The sequence below is a fragment of the Populus euphratica genome, unplaced genomic scaffold (genome assembly GCF_000495115.2).
Source record: "Populus euphratica unplaced genomic scaffold, PopEup_1.0 scaffold32.1, whole genome shotgun sequence".
Classification (NCBI taxonomy): Eukaryota; Viridiplantae; Streptophyta; class Magnoliopsida; order Malpighiales; family Salicaceae; genus Populus; species Populus euphratica.
In genome coordinates, this window is record NW_011499861.1 from 1588247 (window position 1) to 1608242 (window position 19996).

A 19996-nucleotide genomic window follows, 5' to 3' on the forward strand; every position below is an offset into this window, starting at 1 on the left:
ACTTATTTATCATAGAAATACATTTGTGAATGGATTTATTCCCTTTTTACTACTTGCAAATCAGATCTTGAGTTGTAGCTGGCTGCAGAAAAGTTTGAATCTATTAGCAGACTGGAAAATGAAAGGAAACTGGAAAACTAGTGCCGGCTGCTCATGGCAATCTGAATAAACGACGCGGGAAAACCAGGCATCCAGTTTCCAAGCTAGACGCGGTTTGCATACAAATGGAGATCATGAGTGAAATGTTTGTGTAATTCTTCGGAAGGTGGTGATAAATATTGCGAACATATCAATATACAATATTCGCAAAGTTTTACAAGAAAAAAAAAAAAAAAAACCATTCGAACAAGGCTCTCCCAGAATGATAGTTCAAGATCGCAAGAAATTTATTTAAGATTTTTAAATATGCAGCAAAAATGCAGACCCCAACCTACGGCATTTTGATAAAGTCGCAAGTAGTGTTCCTCCTATGATCTTGCAAGCACTGAATCTTATTAAGCAATATTGCGTCATCTTGGCAATGCTCAATGGAAAACTATTAATCCTTCCTGACCCCCTGCACTGTTACTCTCAAGTCACTTGTTCGTCTTGAAAAGCAACTGCTTCGGCTTGCTTCTCTTTACATTACCATTTCTGGTGTGGGGTTGATTTCCACAATACTAGGCAGCTATTTGTTTATTCTTCTGTTATAACTGAAAAACTCCCCTGTGATTTAGAAGAAATAAGATGACAAAAATCTGAGGTTGATTGTTCCTTGAAATCCTTACGAATGCTCCAAAGATTCTCTGCGCATTTCCTCATGCTTGGCCTGCTCTGTCTGCCAGGAGCCAAACATTGCAATGCTAGTTCCAGAATCTTTTCTAGGGCCAAGTTACTTGCAGCAGTTCGCTCTAGCTTCGGGTCCAAGATTACAATGGCATTACCTTCTGCAAACTTCTTTATTGCCTGCATGTAAACCAACTGAAATCAGAACAGAGAGAAACCTTCCTTTGCTGTTACTCCAGGTAAATGTGATCGCTTTAATCTCTTGGACAAACGTATTAATTGCTTCGACATCTTGGTAGACAGGTTCCAATAATATTGAGATTAGATAGAAGCGCTGGGATTGCTTTATTGGTCCGGTGCGGGACTTCCATCAGATATTGCAAGCGTTGGATAACAATTGAGCTGTGGTTTTATAGATGTTACAGAACATTATTAATAATTTAGCAATACTAGTATTGAGTGGAGAAACAGAGGGAAAGAGGATGGTACCCATTTTGCAGTTAAACGTTCCTTTATTTCCCTTTTCGTTTCAATAGGACGCCTACCTGTCATTAGTTCAACCAGCAACACACCAAATGAATAAACATCGCTCTTCTCAGTTAATTGATACGTCCTCATGTATTCAGGGTCCAAGTATCCAGCAGTTCCTTTAACTTGGGTAGACACATGGGTGGCATCTGAATCCCTGTCAGCTGCCAGTCTAGAAAAACCAAAATCAGCTACCTTAGCTCGAAAGTTTTCTGTGAGGAGAATGTTGGAGGACTTTATGTCCCTGTGAATAATTGGGTGATCTACATGGAAAGCAACAATGATCCAATAAGATATCTCTGACAACGTTGCTGTAAGTGGCAGAGAAATAGCAGAAGCTCTAACTTTGAAACAGGTAAAATTAGGTTGGCTGCCATTAAAGAAAACCTGTGTACATGTGAAGGTAGGTGACTGCATGAGCCACATCAATTGCAATATCTAAGCGCACAGAAAGGTCAATAACATTTCCATGCATGCCTGCATCAATGCCATTCTTGAATCAACAAAATTTCCCACATTTGCAAACATATATACATCTCCATCGGCCACATCCAACACACACACACACACACACTTAAAATGCATGCACCCAAGCCTAAGAAGGTTGCTAAGAACTCACAATCCAAGTGTTCTCTGAGAGTTCCATTGGGAACATACTCCATAAGAACAATTCTTTCATCTTCATGTTCCAAATATCCATAGAACTTTACTAGATGTAAATGTTCCACCTGTGCCAGTGTTCGAATCTCACTTTGAAATTCTTCATCTAAATGCTTGTCATTTACACTCTGCAGGCACAGATAACCAAGCAATCTGTGAAACCTCAGAACACTCAGCGAAAAAGAAAAATAAATTGCAACTTTCACCAACCTTCTTGGCACGTTTGATGGCAACAGCGGTTCCATCTTGGAGTCTCCCCTTGTAAACAGTCCCAAAATCACCTTGTCCAATCTTGAATGTGGGGGAGAAGTTCCTTGTGGCTGTATATATTTCCTCCATGGTAAAATTTACACTCCGAGGTTCTCTCTCACGGACTGAATTGAACGTACTGCTATAATTGCCTCGATTTGAACCTTGCCTTCTTTCACTGCTCCCAGAAGTATTGGATACAACTGGCAGCAACAAATATGAGCGGTTCATTAACACTATAAATTCATTTCGTATAGGAAGGCAAAAAAGAAAACCTTATCAAATACTGCAAGTATGCGTCAATGTCCTGAAACTAAGCATTTTGTTATATTTTCTTTAGTAAAAAACCTTAAGAATCAGATATGCAAGTCTCCCTTCTTTTTTTTGTTAGATTAATGACACAGTTTTCAACTGGGCCAATAACCTGAACCCTAGCTTCTGATGCTTTGGAATAATACCAAATCTGCTTATGTATTTTGTTTTTACCATAGCAATAAATTGACGTTTTAATCAAACTTTAGCGTGTATAAACAAGCAAAACACACACACACACACGCAAGCATCTGATCACTTGCCCCCAACAGAATATTTAAGTTGTGATTTGTTTGCAAAGATAATATTAGCATCTGATCACTTGCTCCCAACAGAATATTGAAGTTGTGATTTGTTTGCAAAGATAATATTTTAAAATAATAATAATAATAATATCAATTTCTATATTATTATCACACTTTACAGTCCACAAAATTCAAAAATAAAAAATCCCCAAAAGACTTTTATATACATCTTATGAATCAAGAACTACAACTCTCAAGTTTCCAACCTTTTCTCTTAGCAAAAACTCACTACAAGACAGTAATAAGGTAAAGAAAAAAGCAAGAAATTTACCAGATGGAGCTTTTAACTCTTCAGAGGAACCAAAGGCCTTCGAATCGTTCGGCTCAGGCTCGGGGGGCATTAAACAAGCACCAAACACTCCGGCCACCGATTTCGCTACCGCAAACAACGGGTCCCGCTTCTTCACGGCGGAGCTGCCCGAGTAGGAGGAGGATGTAGGGGAGTAAGGAATACGGTCCGACGTCGACCGTACGCCAGAGGCTGGGGTCCGGCGAACGTAGGGAGAACATGGGCTTTTCATTGTTTAGAGAGCAAGAGCGCGGTGGAAATGGCCGGTAGTAGTTGTGTTAATAAAAAAAAAGAGAGGGAAGACTTCGGTTTTTCAAAGGTAGGTGTGGCTACGTGAGCCGTTGAAGTTATGAATGGCAATAGCACCAGTTACATTTAAGATTAGTAGCAGTGATTATGTATTAAGGCCAGAAAGCTACCTCTTTTTTCCTCTCATGGAAACCCTCTTCTTTTCTTTTTCAATACGTTATTCTTAGACTCGGCGATTCAGATAAAAAACTCGGTAAAGAAAGAAGCAGAGAGGAGGGCAGGAATAATCAGCGTGGAAAGATTCAACTCAGCTTGAGGAATTGCCAATTTCACACCATGATATTCCACCAAAAGAAAAAAACGCATGGTGTTTGTCTATTGGCGTTATCAACACTCCAAAAAATAGAAAAAGATGTCAAATCAAGTAAACGTTGGTAGCCGGAAGTACTGTCTGCTTGAACCACAAAAATCCCAGAAGGCAAATGTTGTTATCGAATCGCTTGGTGGTGGTGTCTCGAGTCGAAGTCTGTATTTAGATGGGTGGCGACGTGGCGTGGTGTTTTTTTTTTTTTTTTTTCTAATAAAAAATATATTTTTTAACTCTTTAGAAGATGTGATGTGCGTTTTAAAAGGGTTATGTATTTTAAAAAAATAAAATCAGTACACCTCCTATCCAAACATATTTTTTAGAAATTGATGACCGTAACATAATAACATTGGTACAAAGTGAATTCAAATAAAATAATTATATAAAAATTAAAAAACTTAAATTTTGTGATTTAACTTCAAATAACTAATTTATTTATTTATTTTTTATCTTTTAATAGTAGATTGATTAAGAATTAATTTTTATAATTAATTTTAATTTAGTTTTTATAAAGTTATTATTATCTTTTAATAGTACTTTTTTTCCTTCTCATTTCTCTGGGTTTTTTAATTTATTTTATTTTTAATTTGTTTTTAACACTTAGTTGGATGAGAATTGAGTTTCATAATTTTTTTTATGAAATTATCATGGTCTTATAACCCAAGTCATAAATTTACTAGGTTAAACTAGATTGAATCGAGTTGTTTTTTTCTTTTACTATTTCTTCCTTCAACAATAAGTTAGCTTTAGAGCTGAGTTTTATAATTTTTATTTATTTATTTTCTATGAGATAATCTTGTTCTTATAATTTGGGTCGCGAGTTTAGTTTATTGGAAATTGAACTTCATGTTTTTTTTCTATTTTTTTATTTATTAACTTATCTTAGTCTAATGAATTGACTTGTGGGTTTGCAATGTTAACTTGAGATGACTCAAATTATTTATTTTAATTGTTTATTTTTTGATTTTATCCTTTAACAATAGATTGGTTTAGAGAGAAGCCTTATTTTTTTTTTGAGTAATCATGTTCTTATGACTTACGTCACAAGCTTAGTTGATTGAAAATTAAAATTTATGATTTTTTTTATTTGCTTTCCATTAAGTTATCATGATTTCATGATTTTTTTTTTTTAAGGCCATGCATTTTGGTCTATGTATCCTGACTCTAAACAAAGCAACTACCTTTATGATATGCATTTCATTTTATCACCAATTGACCTACAAAGTTGAGACAATCATGTTTGAATCGTTTTAAGCTTAGTTAATGTCCCATGTGACAAGATTATTATTTTTTAAAATAAAACACTACTACTCATTAGAAGCTATCAACTCAAATGATTTGCATATGCCTATATGTAACTATTTTTTTCTTATCACGATGAAAGTAGATATGATTGATAGATATAAATATTCATCCATAAAAGATAACTATAAACATTTTTCTTACATTTTTAGTCTTGTTTTTCTTCATAACTTTCTGTAAAAATACCTATAAAAGCTCAATATAAAATGTAGTCTTTAAGGTTTCATTTCCCTCGTAATCTTACTATTATAAGTATTAAAAAGGCCCTAGACAACACAAGAGACTTGTTCTACAAGTGTTCATGAGCCTTTAGTAGTATCATTTTTCTTCAATCATACAACCTGATTTTTTTTATTGACAGGCTTAGATCTATAAGGTTTACTACAACATGTCAATAACTAGAAAATATCACATATTATTGCACCAAATCGTCACATAATATTTCATCAAAAGCATGTCTCACTTTTCATTGATTGGTCTATATTTTCCATACAAATCAACTAGAGTTCTGATAAAACAATTGAACTCAAAACCCAATTTCACTATAAAACAAAGCAATTCTTTACCAATCTTAACATCATTTAACTCAAGAAATGTGAAGCAAGTTGTTAATTGTTATCACATCATAATCTATCTTATCAAACAACAATTTTTTATAAAATAAAAAAGACTATATGGATACTTAATTCATCATCATTACACTTGTAATCAATAAGCTAGTAAATAAAGTATTCTACGTTATTTCTCCCAATCATTTCATGAAATAATTTATGTGTATCATTAATCTCCTTGCATTTCATATAAATATTCAAGATGATTTTGGAAATATGATACATTATAAAATCTCAAATTTATAATATGTGAATACAATCATTTTACTTTGTGAATGAATTTTAGGACTTTGGAGTAGATATAATAAGTTGAGTGAGAATCAGTTAAGTGGGTTGACTTGTGAATGGTTATTAACGATTTGAGTTAATAAAAAAAAACAAAAATGAGTTACTATCTTTTATAACATATTTGGCTTATAAGAGAATGGAATGGTGGGATCAATAATTGACATTCAAAAATAGATAGTGGGAATGAAAAAACTTTTAACATATTTTTTTACAAATTATTAATAATATATTTTAATTAAAATCTAAAAAATTAAATTTTAAAAAATAAAAAATCTAAAAAATTACAAATAGAGGCTAAATGTCCAGGATTAAGAGTTTGAGTCTATGTACACTAGCCCAATGGAAAGAAAGACAACCTTTCTTGCATGAGCTTTTTTTTTAATTTAAAGGTAAATGACATGTTCATATTGATAATATAATGCATCGTCTACAAGTTTAGATTCCAGTCATCACCAATAGATGGGAAGTTCTCAATCCAAGTTTTGGAACCCATAAAACTATTTTCAACCCTTTCACCTAAAAATACATAATAGACATTCTAAAAATTATATTAAATCTGCATCTAACATCAAAATATTATTCAATCAAATAAAAAAAATATTTCAAACTTCAATTTACTTTTACTAGCAAGATAAAAACTCTAAAACATCTTAATGATACTCTTCTTAACAAGATAACCTATTAATACCAAAATTATCCTTTTGTTATTCTTCAAATAGGACAAACCAACCTCTCTCTTACCCTTTCTTTTTCAATGACTTTCTTTATCTTTTGTCAAACACAAAGATTAAAATATTAAACAAATAAAGTTTAATGTCAAACACACATTATAAAAATATAAAGGATCAAACATTTACAAGTTCAATCTTTATGGATCAAAATGATTTATAGTATTATTTTTTATACTATAAATTTAAGTTAGATTCCATTAAATTGATCTCTAATTATATTTTGATTTTTTTTATCAAACATTATGAACTCATAAGAATATACAAAGAAAAGAAAATCTGAACAAAAAAAAAATCAACATAAAATATAATGATAAAATTAAATAAAAAAATATTATTCACCAAATAGTCCCATCCATGATGCAAATGTATAGTAGTATATAATACAAAAATAATATTTATTGTATAACAAGTTTGAGTTGCAATCAAGATGTTGTGAGAATATGACTTTTGGATCAATAAATCACAACCTTTATATAATCACTAGATAGGTGAAAAACAAAAATTTTAAAAGCGCTAATGAGGGAGATGAATTAGGAGCTTAATTTAAGATTTAATATCTTAATTTTTTTTATTCTTTAACTCCTTAAAATGCCAAAACTAAGGTTAAATATTCTTTTTGTGTATGCTACATTTTTTTTGATATATATCATATACTTGAAATAACCAATCATATACATGTATAATTATTCAATGTATAAATGCATAAAGTAAAAGAGACAGAGAGTGAGAGAGACACATCAAATTTATAATGGTTTGATTAATCTTACCTACTCTAGTAATTGAGTCATCGTTTAATTATTCACTAATCACTCATGATCTACTTATGAGTGAGACCTTATTAATACACTAATTTTTTCATAAGTTTAAGATTAAAAAATTCTTAACTTGTGATTTTTTTAAGATTTAAAATCTTAACATTTCAATAACTCACAACTAAAATTTTTTTAAGTGGTTTTTTTATTGCTTACACTTTTATAATGGATAATATCTCACAAATATTTATCACACCTCATACTAATAAGAAGATTACAATAAATTAAAATCAAATTTTTATAAAAAGTAATTAATAATACACGCGCTAATCTGCACTACATGTTTACTCTAACCCATTATACGCCAACTAATTTGCACTACATGTTTACTCTAACCCATTATATTTGTTTTGTAAATCCGGGGGGTTTTAAAAGAAACATTTAACCCAGAAATCCGGTTTTAAAAGAAACATTTAACCCAGAAATAATATAGGTCAATTTGAAATATAAATGAATTTTTTTTAATTAATTAGAAATAAAACTTTAGGGAGAAAAATGTTTATGTTCAATAATTGACAAGTAAATTGAGACCGAGTATCAAGTTAAATGAAAAATACTGAACTAGACATAAGAGCATCGTGGTAAATAAGAAAATCATAACCTATAAATATATGTTCTTTTCTTCTCCTTATAATCAACAACAAGAATAAAGAGAGAGGGGGTGTCAAGGGTTCTGATTTTCTTTATTTAAATCCTTAAGAAAAACACGAAAAATAAGTTAAATTAAAGTGGTTAAGAGAGTTTTTGATGGATTAAGAGGAGGGATTCAAGCTTTTCTACAGTTTTTGTGCTTGGAAAAAGAAAGTTGAAATTATAAAGAAAAAGAGAAAACAAAAGGAGGTTAAGAAAAATGGTTTTTCCTTGCAAATTTCTTATTGAATTCTTGTTAGTAAGAGGCGAGAACTACTCCTGCATTGATTAATTATGATTCTCGTGTGTTTTAGAACTCGGCATGTTGTGATTTAATTATGGAAAATTGAGTTGAATGTATTAGGTTGTTTTAATTGATGATTTTGCTTTACAAATCAGCTCTTAGGTGTAAAAAAGATCGGGTCAAGTGGAATTAACACAAAATTGAAGAAAAACTCATGCCTCCTTTGTATACAAAGGAAGTTTCAAGTTTAGTGAATTAATCAACGCTTATTTATTTATTTTATTTAATTTTTTAATATTTAATTTTTTAATAATTAAAATTTATAATTTTATTCATATATTTTCAAATATAATTATTTTAATATCACAACTAGATCAAAGATTTTACATCTTAATCTAAGTGGGCTCATGTCACATTTTTTTTTTACTTTTTTTAATTATATTTTTTCTTGATTTTTATTTAGCAACATTTTATTTGCTAAATATTAATTTTTTTTTATTTTATACAGAGTTATCATATTTTCAATTTTTTTTTATTTTATACAGAGTTATTATATTTTCATTTGATTTATTTGGAATTGGTCTTCAATTTTTTTTTTTATGAAATTATCTTAATTTTATGTTTATGATTACAAAATTTACGAGTTAATTTAGTTTAACTAAAGTTTTTTAATTGTTTAATTTTTTTAATTTTATCTTTTAACATTATTTAATATTTTTAATTTTATCTTTTAACATTAAATTTTTTTATATTCTGGACCCAAATCAGGTTTTTTAATTTATTTTATATTCTGGATGGACCCAAATCAGGTTTTTTAATTTATTTTTGTTATATTTTTTATTAATTTATTTATTATTTTTGTAATTTTTATTTAAATTATTAATTCAGCTAATGACTTGAATTTTTTTTTTAAATTCTTAATATTTTTTGTGTTGAATTTTTTTAACTAGCACGTGTAAGACAGGCAATAGATCCAGTTAATGCTGAACCATTTAATAATAATCAAGTTGTAGTAATTTTTGTAAAATATACTCCATTAATTAATTAATTAATTAGGCCACAGACTCGACTCAACTCAGACTCAAAGGGATAATGAGTCTGTGTTATCAAAATGAGTGGAGTGCGCAGTGAGGAAAGCAGCAACAGAAAAAAGCATACAGCAACAAAGACAAAATTAGAGTCACGCCTCCCCTCCCCTCCCTTCCCTGTCCTTCCCTTTCTTCTCACCGAATCGTATTTTGCTTCAGCGTCTCTCTTCAGGTAAGCTTCATCCTTTTGCATTGATAGACTCTCCTTCTCCCTCTCCTTTTTTTCCGTAACTTTTTAAATTACACTTTTCTTTCTAATATAGGCATCTCTGTGACCTTTCAAATTAGGGTTTATCTCCTCTCTTTGCCCATTTGGGTTCCGAATTTGACGAATTATAGTGTTTGCTAATAACTTATGTGGTATTAGTTTTTGTGATTTTTAAGGTGATGATATTAGTGACACGTATAAACTACACTGTTCTTTTGATGGGAAATAACAGGAAGCTTAGCTATGCCACAACCATTGGTACCATTTATTGAATAACAGAAACAAGATTGCCGGGAATGGGAGGTTGCTGTTGTTCTTCAAGGAAACCTCATTTAAACGGAACGCCCGTGTATTATTATGTTAGTAATATTTACTTTATCCTTACTCACTAAGTATATGTATATGATATCTGCCGGTCATGTTTGTTCTAGTAGATTTTGGTTGACATTAATGTTGTGTCATTATGGTTTCTTGCGTCTGTTGAAGTGGATGTGGGTTCTTGCAGGGTGAAAGTTGTGCTTTTCGGAATTGTGCATAGGATTCGGAACTAGCTAGACTTTTAGGATCTCTCTTTGAGGTTTAAACCTGGGTGTGGTTGCTATCATACAAGATGGCGTTTTTGGTTTTCCCCATTTGCTACAGTTTATCCTCATATAAATGCACTGCTATAGAGATAGTTTTGAAGTGGAGCAGGGGTTATTTAATGGCTGTTACACCTGTGAAATGTTACACTTTGGTGTTCAATCAGTTTGGATTGGAAAAGGAAAGGCTATTCTTGAGAATGTTTTATGTGATAATGGGAGAATTTTAGGTCAACATTGCACATATAGGGGACAGAACATGTTATAACTCAGTTGTTTTAGCCATGAATATAAGCTTAAAAACATGCCTCTAATTTTAGCTTTCTAATTCTTGCACGATTTCACAATCCTTTCCTTGAATGACAGCAAGCCAAATAGAGAAAAACCTTGATGCTGTTCAAAAGTGCCATTTGATTGATCGATTTCTGTGAATGATTGCTTAATTGAATTGTAATCTATGCGTTTGAGGGAGCTTTATTGTTGAGATTCTGTAAGAGAGATGATGTAAGATGCAATTATAAATAATTCTTATAACAGACTGATACTAAAAGTTTGTATGCTGCACTTTCTTTCTACTCCATTCTACAATGACATAGCCTAAAACTACCACCACTTCAAGCAAAATATCTTGAAAATGGGCTCATATAGGTTCTTTTGGCTAACAAAATATCATCTTGAAATTTATAACATCCTTGTGCAGTGTCCGCCAGCTTTGGAAGAGCATGTCTCCTTAACATCTCACAATGTTGCAGCCTCTGCATTCACTGCAGGTCTCCTTGTTGAATTGAACTTGAATACATCAACGCCTGATACTTTCTGCCCCCCTCCTGCGCCTTTGCCATATGATGTGGTTTTGGGATGTCCACAATCACCAGATTCTGAGTCTGTTAGGGAAATAATTAGTCGCAGTAGTTTTGAAACTTTGGCAACATGTGAAGATCTTGAAGAATTGGACTGAAAAACTCATGCTAGTTCATTTCTTTTCTCCCCAAGGAAGTCAGACGTGACAAAATTACATGAACCTGTTGCATCAGCAACAGAAGAAGATGCCTGTCTGATATGCCTTGAAGGTGTGGTGGTGCCTTTTCTCATAGGAGATAAATGCTGTTTTCAATTTATGTTTTTATGGTTTTTCTGGATACAGAGAAGTAAATCAAGGTCGTTCCTGAATTAATGTGTGGTTGTCCAAAAGTAATTAGTCAGCTTTGTCTGCTTGCATTTGCAGAGTATGACTTGGAGAATCCAAAACACATCACGAAATGCAAACATCATTTTCACCTTTTCTGCATTCTAGAGTGGATGGAAAGGAGTGACATCTGCCCCATATGTGACCAGGTTTGCCTCTTGTAAAATGACCTTCTGTGCTGGCAGTGGATGATCTTAGTGCTCTCTTATTACCTATAAGATGATTGATGTAATCTGGATTTAGTTCCTTTAAAATAGCCGCTTTGTTATCCCCTTGAGGAATATGCTATTTGGTGGGTTGTTTCGCATAAAAGATAGAAGCAAATATGAGGGAAAAAATTTACTCTTCATGCTTTTATTGAATGACTCTACTACTCGCTATTGACTCATGGTTTTTTTATACATTTATTTGCACTCTGCTTTTTTATGTTACAGGAAGTAATAATTGACCACACCTACAATTAGTTGCTGTCTAATGCTTTTTGAGATGGAGGTGTTTTTGCTGTTTCAGTTAACAGCTTGCCAACTTTAGTGGGCTGCGGATGGTGTCAATTCTGTCTCACTGCTGGTTGGTACAGTGCTCACATGTTCATTTTTAATTTGGTCTTGCTTGGTTTGAAGGGTCAAATTATCATTTTGTGTGGCTCCTCTTGAGAAGTTCAGTGGTAGTAAAGGAATGAACTTTTAGGACTATATGGAAACAGGTTTTCCTCTGTTTGTGCCCCTCTATCCATGTTAATACCTCTGTTGCTAGTTATGAAATGGATCTGCAGATAACTACACGGTTGTTGGAGGGAGTACATGCAAACCATGTACCTTCAAGTTAAAAGGCAAATGGTCAGTGCTGTCTTCCATGTTGTTTTAGCATACTATATTTCTCTTTCTTTTGCATATTCTTTTCTATTTGCTTGTTGTATGCTGTGTATAATCGTTCTTTTAAATTGCTTCTGTTGGTTTCTGGATGAATTCAGCATCTAGGAGTCGTTGAATGTGTGGAAAGCGCACTGAACAATGAAAAGGTATACTGTGTGAATTCAGATTGACATGGCATTAGATGTATGCCTACTGTTTAATTTTAAGAAAAAATCTTGTATCATCCCCTAAGATGCATGCTTCTGCATATCAATTCCTTGTATCTTTCAATTGCCTGATCACAGATTTATAAGCTCCTCCCATTCCTTGTTACTGGTATTATATAAGAATTGCAATACCTTTTCCATCTACGAGCTTCTTTGGGAAACTAAGTGAAACATATTTCTAGGAACTTCTTTCCAACATTTTTTTGAACCAAAATTCAAGAATTGGCCTTGATATTTGGTAGAAGGGATGGTCAATGGTCAAGTTGGGTCAGTTTTTTTTTTTTTTAATGTTTTCGCAATTGGCTTGGGTACCTCCATAACCATCATTCACTTCCGATTGAATCAGGGGAGTTGAAAGGTTTTGCTCACCTATTGGGTTACCCAGCACAATCTTCTTCTTTTTTGAACTTTTTTTCAAAATGAAAGGTTTTGCTCACCTATTAGGTTACCCAGCACAATCTTCTTCTTCTTTTTTGAACTTTTTTTCAAAAATGATCTCTTTAATGTTTTTTAGCACATCATGAAATTACATTCTAAAAAATTTATGCAAAGAATCTCACAAATGTGACCAATAATTTTATTTTTTTAAATCACGTTTAAAAATTAATACATGTGATAAAAATATAAATTATGTTATTAAATATATTAGTGATTTATGATAGGTAGTATATAAGTAGTAATCAGGATGACTGTATATATGAACCATTCAAGATATCTTTTATGTTTATAAAATGTTTACTTATGTGCTTATCATTTGATCAATAACTTCATATTATGTGTTTTGAAAAAATGTACGGAAAATCATAAATCACTATGACATATGATAGAATGATGACTTCACTAGAGAAGGCACTGTTTGTACTGTTTCTGATAATATTGGACTAAGCCTCGTGTATTTGATGTGTTTAAGTTTTTGCAATTTTATTTTTTTGTTAATGTTTTTGTTTCCATGCATTTTAAAAAATTGTCTCATGCATCACATGTTTTAATATTTGAAAGCACACACAAGCTTCTAAGTTAGGCGAAGAACTAACAATTTGTTCTATGACTATTGGTTAGGGTTCAGATGTGTGAAACACTAACTCATATTAAAAAACACTAACGTCATAGTGATTTATGAGCAAAAAACATGGAAGATGAAGAGTGTGCTTGCCATAACGTCTATTTTTAAGAATAGTTGGAGTCTCTAAAGACAATCATGACTCGCCTCTAGCTTACTTGAGCAAATACTAAAAAATAACTTTGGGGAGTCTCTGAAGACAAGTGTGTTTAGAGTTATACCATTCATTTTATTTGTATGAATAATGATTTTCGCTCAAAGTCAGGTGTTGTAGACTTATAGGGGATCTACTTTTTATCGCAGTGCATGCATGACAAATGTACGAACATATAATCCATATGATAAACTCAATCTTTAAAGGATGATATATGGTCATAACTCTTGTATGATGAAACAAGAATCTTGATTCTTGCTCCAACTCTACAATAAATTTTTTTTGAGTGATGGTTATTTTGTATTCCACAAGTCTTAAGTTCAAGATGCTTCAAGAAGAGTTTACCCTAATATAAATAAAGATAGCACATACAACTTAAGGATATGTTCTATTTATTTTGTGAACATGAGTAGGTTTTTTACTTGGGCTTGAAAGGGTCTCATATCTGCCCAGTAACGATCTTCATAAATACAATGCAGGGGCATTATGAGAAATAGTTAAAGCACGTATACCAACCATTACCAAGCAGGAATTCAGATATGAGTTGGGTGTTTCATGCATCTGAATCCTGATCAATAGTTATAGGACAGATCGTTGGTTCTCCACCTAACTTAGAAGCTTGTGTGTGCTTTTAAAAATTAAAATATGTGATGCATGAGATAATTCTATAAAATGCAAGAAACAAAAAGATAAAATTGTAAAAACTTAAAGCACATCAAATACACAAAGCATAGTCCAATATTGTCAGAAACAGTACCTTCCCCAGTGGAGTTGCCATTTTGCCGCACATCCCCACCCAGTGTCGATTGGCGATTTTTGTTTTATTTAGTTCTTTGAAAGTTGCCACCTAGTATTTCATTGAAGGATTAGTGGGAAAACTGACCGTACTGGTCTTGTCAGAGATTCAAGGGTAAGGAAATAGTTGTGGCTAGATAAGGTACGAACACCCTACATAAGGTAAGCTGCTTTGTGATTTGATGTGATAAAGAAGTTTTAAAAATTATTTTTTCATTGGATATTAGAAATATGACTTACGTGTAAGTTCATAATCTTTTACCGTAAGCAATTCAAAACATTAAATTCTTCTTTATTCTTTGTAATTTTATTACAGAAAAACATCCATAAAAAAATACAAACAACACTCTTTCACTATATATTTCTTTTTTCCCCTTTTTTTTACATCCATTTGCAGGCTATAAATTATAAAAATTACAAGAAAAAACTAAACAAACATTACATCAAACAATTTGGAATTTACAAAATAAACCCTAAAAAAATTCAAAACAGTGTCGGGAAGCCCTTTAAGGTTGCAGGAAATGTGGTGGTGCGTTCTCTCCACGCGCCACCCCATGAGCGACGCGTGAACCCACGCGTTGCTACAAAAGACAAGCAACAAGGGAGATTGCCAACAACTTCCTTTTGGTTTCTTTTCTTTATCGATAGTGACCTGCACAAACAACAAAATCATAACAACTAGCTGATCTTAGTTTGTCTTTCCTTTTTTAGATCTATTCTCGGTCTTCTTTCTTCCTTTTGGTTTGTTGTGAGGGGAAGCTATTATGGGGGAAGAAGGCGGACATATCTGGGTCTGTATGCGCTGCTGTGTTCGGTTTGATTCTGGGTTGGTGTCGACCATTGCTATTGGAGGCTAAATTGAGGGGGGTTTGGTTCGGTCGGTGATTTTGGTTGGAAGTGGAGTTGAATCTGTGGCCGGTTGAAGCGGGAAAATTTGTTGGCTGCGGGCTGGAAGGAAAAAAGTGAGGGGCTACCTTGGTTGGGTTAAAAAACCCTTAGAAAATTTAAATTTTTTCGAGACGATGCTGAAAAAGCTAAAAACGATGAAAATATGTTGAAAAATATATTTTTTTTGGATTTTTGTTATTTCTAGATTTTTCAAAAAATTTATAAAAAAAATAGGTAAAAAATTAAGCAGCAACATGTGCTTCCTTTTTATTGCACAAAGCTTTGATAAAATTATATTAAAAAACTTAATGTTTTGTATAGTAAGCTTTGTATAGAAAAGAAAAAGAAAATAATCTCATTATCTTGGGCAACCTGTTGCTGCTTAATTTTTTGCACATCTTTTTGATAAAATTTGTAAAAAATCCAAAAATATAAAAAAACTATGAAAATCTAAAAAAATATGTTTTAAATATATTTGCATTATTTTTAACATTTTCAGTATTGTCTCAAAAGAATTTAAATCTTTAAATTTTCAAAGGTCTTTTGATCGCATTTGTCTTTTCACGTGTTATTTTTTAAAATCAATGATTTTTCTCATTCGAATTGATGTTGATAAGAAAAATAAAAAAAATAAGCAATGTCAAATTTACCAGAAAAGAAAGAAGTTGAGGGACCAAGTTTGGGGACCTAATAATATTTTTACCTATAAATAGAAGTTTTCAACACATACATAAAGGAGGTAATTTTGTATATTTGGAGAGAACACAAAAAAAACTTATCTCTTTGATATCAGCCAGTCGCCCTTACTAGGCAAAACAAAAAATAGTAGTCGCACCCTTCTTTGTTCTGGGATTTTCTTCTTTCTTGGCCACTCCCTTTTTCCAGCCACCATCTCCCTCTCACATTCGCTCCCCTTTTCCTTGCTCACCGACCTTTCCTATCAAAGCCAGCGCCCCTCTCCCTTTCAGCCAAAGAGAACCAGAGAGCAAAAGCTTCTAGCCCTCTCTGCCATTGCAGTCTTTCCCCCTGTTTCCTTTTTACATTTCCCTTTATAGACCGACCTCCATTATTTCCCCATTTCCTTTCGCCCTCAGCCATTAGGTCTTACCTTCTTCAGCCTCTATGCACTCCGACCTCCACAAAAACCTGACAGACCCGGAGTCCTTCTTTTGTTGGCTGTTGCAATTTCTTCTTCAAAACATCACCGAAAAGCTTGCCAAGACCTGAAGCAGACCCTCAAGTAGCAACCCATAAGCGATTGCACCCGCAGATCTAGATCCACTTCCAACTGAACCCCCTGATAGGGCAACCACCTCCCATCTCCACTGCAGTTTTAGCGGCCTTAGATGAAAGCAACAACCATATCTGCCATCGGCAGAAGGAAAAAACGAACTGGGAGGAAAAGAGAACAGAAGACTTTGAACAGATCTAAAACCGAACAAAATCATTTGTTTGTTGCGTTCCTTTTGCTTCGCAAGTGACGTTACTTGTCACCATCGGCGAGGGAAGTAAGAAAGGAGGAAGCCAGGCCAGATCCACCTGCTTCTCGGGAGTTGTCTGCTGCGGCGCGTGAACCCAGGCGCCGCTAGTGGCCATGGCACGTGGGGAAGAAGCGTCGCCACTGTTCTTGAAGATCTATAAGTCTTCCCAGCACTGCACTGAATTTTGGGGGGTTTATTTTGTGAATTTTAAATTGTTTAATGTACTGTTTTGTTTAGTTTTGAATTTTTATAATTTGTAGCTTGCAAATGTGGATTTAAAAAAAAAAAAACATAGTAAAAGTGAATGTGTTTGTATATTTTTTTTATGGATGGTTTTTTATGATAAAGACGACAAAGACAAAAGAAGAAGACAAAAGAAGAATTTAATGTTTTGATTTGTTCACGGTTAAAGATTATGAACTTACATGTAAGACATTCTTAGTATCCGATAAAAAGATAAAAATTTTAAAAACTTCTTTAATGCAAAAAAAAAAAACCACAAATCAACTTACCTGAGGTTGGGTGTGCCAGGGGTGCTAATAGATTTCCTAGTCATAACTTGTCTTGTACTTGTAAATCTCTGGTAAAGACCAGTACATTCAGGTTTCCTAGTAGCCTTCAATCAAATACTAAGTACCGATTTCTCAAGAATAAACCAGCGAACGAAAAATAGCCAACCAGTGTCGCGCGGGTGACGTCGATAGAATGACGATTCTATCAAAGATTTCTCCTTTTAGGTAGTGTCTTTATGTGTTCTTAATTGATACCATTATTATAAATTAAAAATTTAAAGTCAGAAGCGTGTATATTGGTTTTTACGAGGATTGTAACATGATATTGTAAGAATAACTAATTATATATATGAACTAAATCAAAGAAAATATTTTTTGTTATTTATCAAGTAAAATTTAGTTCATAAATAACTAAGTGAAAAGCAATTTGAAAAAAATTACAAAGTTTAATTTTCAAGCTAACTCAATACATAAAATTAAAAAGAAAAATCAATTTAAAAAAATGATGAAAAAAAAATAGATGAACCTGGGTAATTTATCGAACTCGTGACTCATATAATGAGATCAAGATAATCTTATAGAATAAAAATAGAAATAAATTATAAAATTAAATTTCTAATAAAAACAATGTTGAAGGATAAAATTAAAAAAATAATAATTTTAAAAAAGAACCTAAGAGAGACTAAAAGACAATTTAGACTAACTTTTCAAACTTTAACTTGGATTATTAATATGAGATTGCCATCACGAAGTCTAATTAATAATCAATTTAATATTGAAAAATGTAATTGACAAAAAAAATTGAAACAAAAAAAACAAGGATTGAATTTGACATAACAAATTGGTGTTATTTTTAGAGAATATATACAAAAATTAAGAAGAGAAGAAAAGAAAAGGCAAGATTCCATGTACCACCACTATGTGCACATGTTGCACAACTAAGAGGGGCTTGTTAAGAAGCTTTCAAAGCCACTAAGGAAGGCATCGTTTTTTTTTTTTTTTATTTACGTGGGGTGTCCGGGCCAGCTTGCGCGCACCACGACTAATCCCCACGGCCCACTGAATACCCTGCAAACCCAGTAGGCATGTAAGGCACCACGGGGGTGACAGGCGTGCACGCCAGGGCTCGAATCCAGGTGCAGTGGAAGGAAACAAGCCCCTTCCACCGCTAGGCCAAGCACTGGAATGCAGGAAGGCATCATTTTAATACCATATGTTGTCACACGCCATGTTTGAGCATGATGATGTATATTAGCGTGTGCATAGTCACTACTATTCTTTAGCTTTGGTCCATGTAACTATTTTGAGTTTTATATTTGTTTTAGATTTAATAAAATGGAGCTCTATTTTGCAAAAGCTAGCATCATCAACTAGCCCTTAAGATTTTTCCTCGACATCACAGTATCCCTATATCTAGGCGATCAAGAAACATTGATAAGTTCAATCCTAAATAAAATTCAATGTTAAAGGCTCCAGTTGAAAAAAAATTAATTGATAAAAAAAAAGGTTGATCTTTTCTATGTTTTTGTAATTTAGTCTATGATTCTTTTAAGAAAAAAGAGTTGAATATTTGTCTGATTCAAATTCACTTCTCATTACTTAAATTATTTCAAATCAATAAAATTTAATTTAATTTTATCAAATCAAGTATGAACTAAGCATATATTTTTTCTTCAAAATTACGAGAACTTTGCCTAGAGTCAATTAAAGTAAGCTATCAAGTAATTTGAAATGATAAAATTCAAGAGTAGAAAGAATTGAGTGACAAAAAAAAATATGGCATTATTACAATTCATAGTAAAAATTTATATGTGCACAATGATGCCATAAAATCACAAAATGTTTTTTCTTTCTTTTTTAATGTAAGGGGTACCGAATCAATGAAATTGTGATCTCTAAGGTCAATCACTCAACTGCTTTTGAATCACCACACCACAATCTACTATAAGGCCATTTGTTTATGTGGATGCGGCTATTTTTCAAGCAAACCGTGTAAACAATATATTTGGTAACAATAAAGCATAAAATACTATCTATGAGGGGCCTATTAAAACCGCTAGTTCGTGAGAAGCAGCTCTCAATTACTTCTCACGCTGCCGTGTTTAGTGATCAGGTGAATTAATTCACACTGTGCACTCTTGAAGTGAACAATGCCCTTCAAGAGTGAAGAGTGTTGATCACTTGGCATTGTTTACGCAAATAGTGTTTCAATTATTGATTGGACCGCATCTAACCCTGTAACTTTTTAAAAAAAAATATATTTTACTCAAAAAACTAGTATTTAATATTATTTAAGAACATTACATAAATTAGAAGGATATCACATGATGACGTAGCATTTGCGGAATTTGATCGCAATTTCAATTATGTTTTTGCGGAATCCGACCAAGTTAAAAAAATTCATTTTTTATTTTTATTTTTAATTGTGTTTTATTCAAAAAATTAGAAGGAGATCGCTTGATGACATAACAAAAAATTCAGTTTTTGTTGTTGCGCGCTTAAGAAACCATAGAAAATATAGTCCTTATTGGATATATTTCATACGTGATGAAATTACATATAATTTAATAAAATAATAAAAAATATTTGATATCAATATTATTTATTTCATGATGTAATAACA

The 19996-nt window shown here is 32.5% G+C and overlaps 1 protein-coding gene and 1 pseudogene across 5 annotated transcripts; one reads left to right on the plus strand and one right to left on the minus strand.

Moving 5' to 3' along the window:
- Window positions 1-234: 234 nt before the first annotated feature.
- LOC105124851 (calmodulin-binding receptor-like cytoplasmic kinase 2) lies at window positions 235-3865 on the minus strand. 5 transcript variants are annotated; one of them, XM_011025001.1, is made up of 6 exons: window positions 3091-3865; window positions 2164-2405; window positions 1913-2081; window positions 1681-1770; window positions 1311-1556; window positions 235-945 (listed from the first exon to the last, which is right to left on the minus strand). In XM_011025001.1, the coding sequence occupies exons 1-6, from the start codon at window positions 3338-3340 to the stop codon at window positions 920-922; spliced, it is 1023 nt and encodes a 340-aa protein (XP_011023303.1). In that variant the 5' UTR covers window positions 3341-3865; the 3' UTR covers window positions 235-919. The 5 variants fall into 5 exon arrangements, with proteins under 5 accessions (XP_011023303.1, XP_011023302.1, XP_011023301.1 ...); XM_011025000.1 differs by having other exon boundaries at window positions 235-1167; XM_011024999.1 differs by having other exon boundaries at window positions 235-1167; window positions 1255-1556.
- Window positions 3866-9364: 5499 nt separating this feature from the next.
- LOC105124852 (E3 ubiquitin-protein ligase At3g02290-like) lies at window positions 9365-12500 on the plus strand (annotated as a pseudogene).
- The last annotated feature ends 7496 nt before the right edge of the window (window positions 12501-19996 follow it).

Excerpts from the sequence above, each read along its gene's own strand:
- LOC105124851 (XM_011024997.1), bottom strand. The coding sequence starts at position 3,340 with ATGAAAAGCCCATGTTCTCCCTACGTTCGCCGGACCCCAGCCTCTGGC. Across the intron at positions 2,406-3,090 it reads AGAGTTAAAAGCTCCATCTG|TTGTATCCAATACTTCTGGG; the intron begins GTAAATTTCTTG and ends TGTTGCTGCCAG. Across the intron at positions 1,557-1,680 it reads CTACCTTCACATGTACACAG|ATCACCCAATTATTCACAGG; the intron begins GTTTTCTTTAAT and ends CTTTCCATGTAG.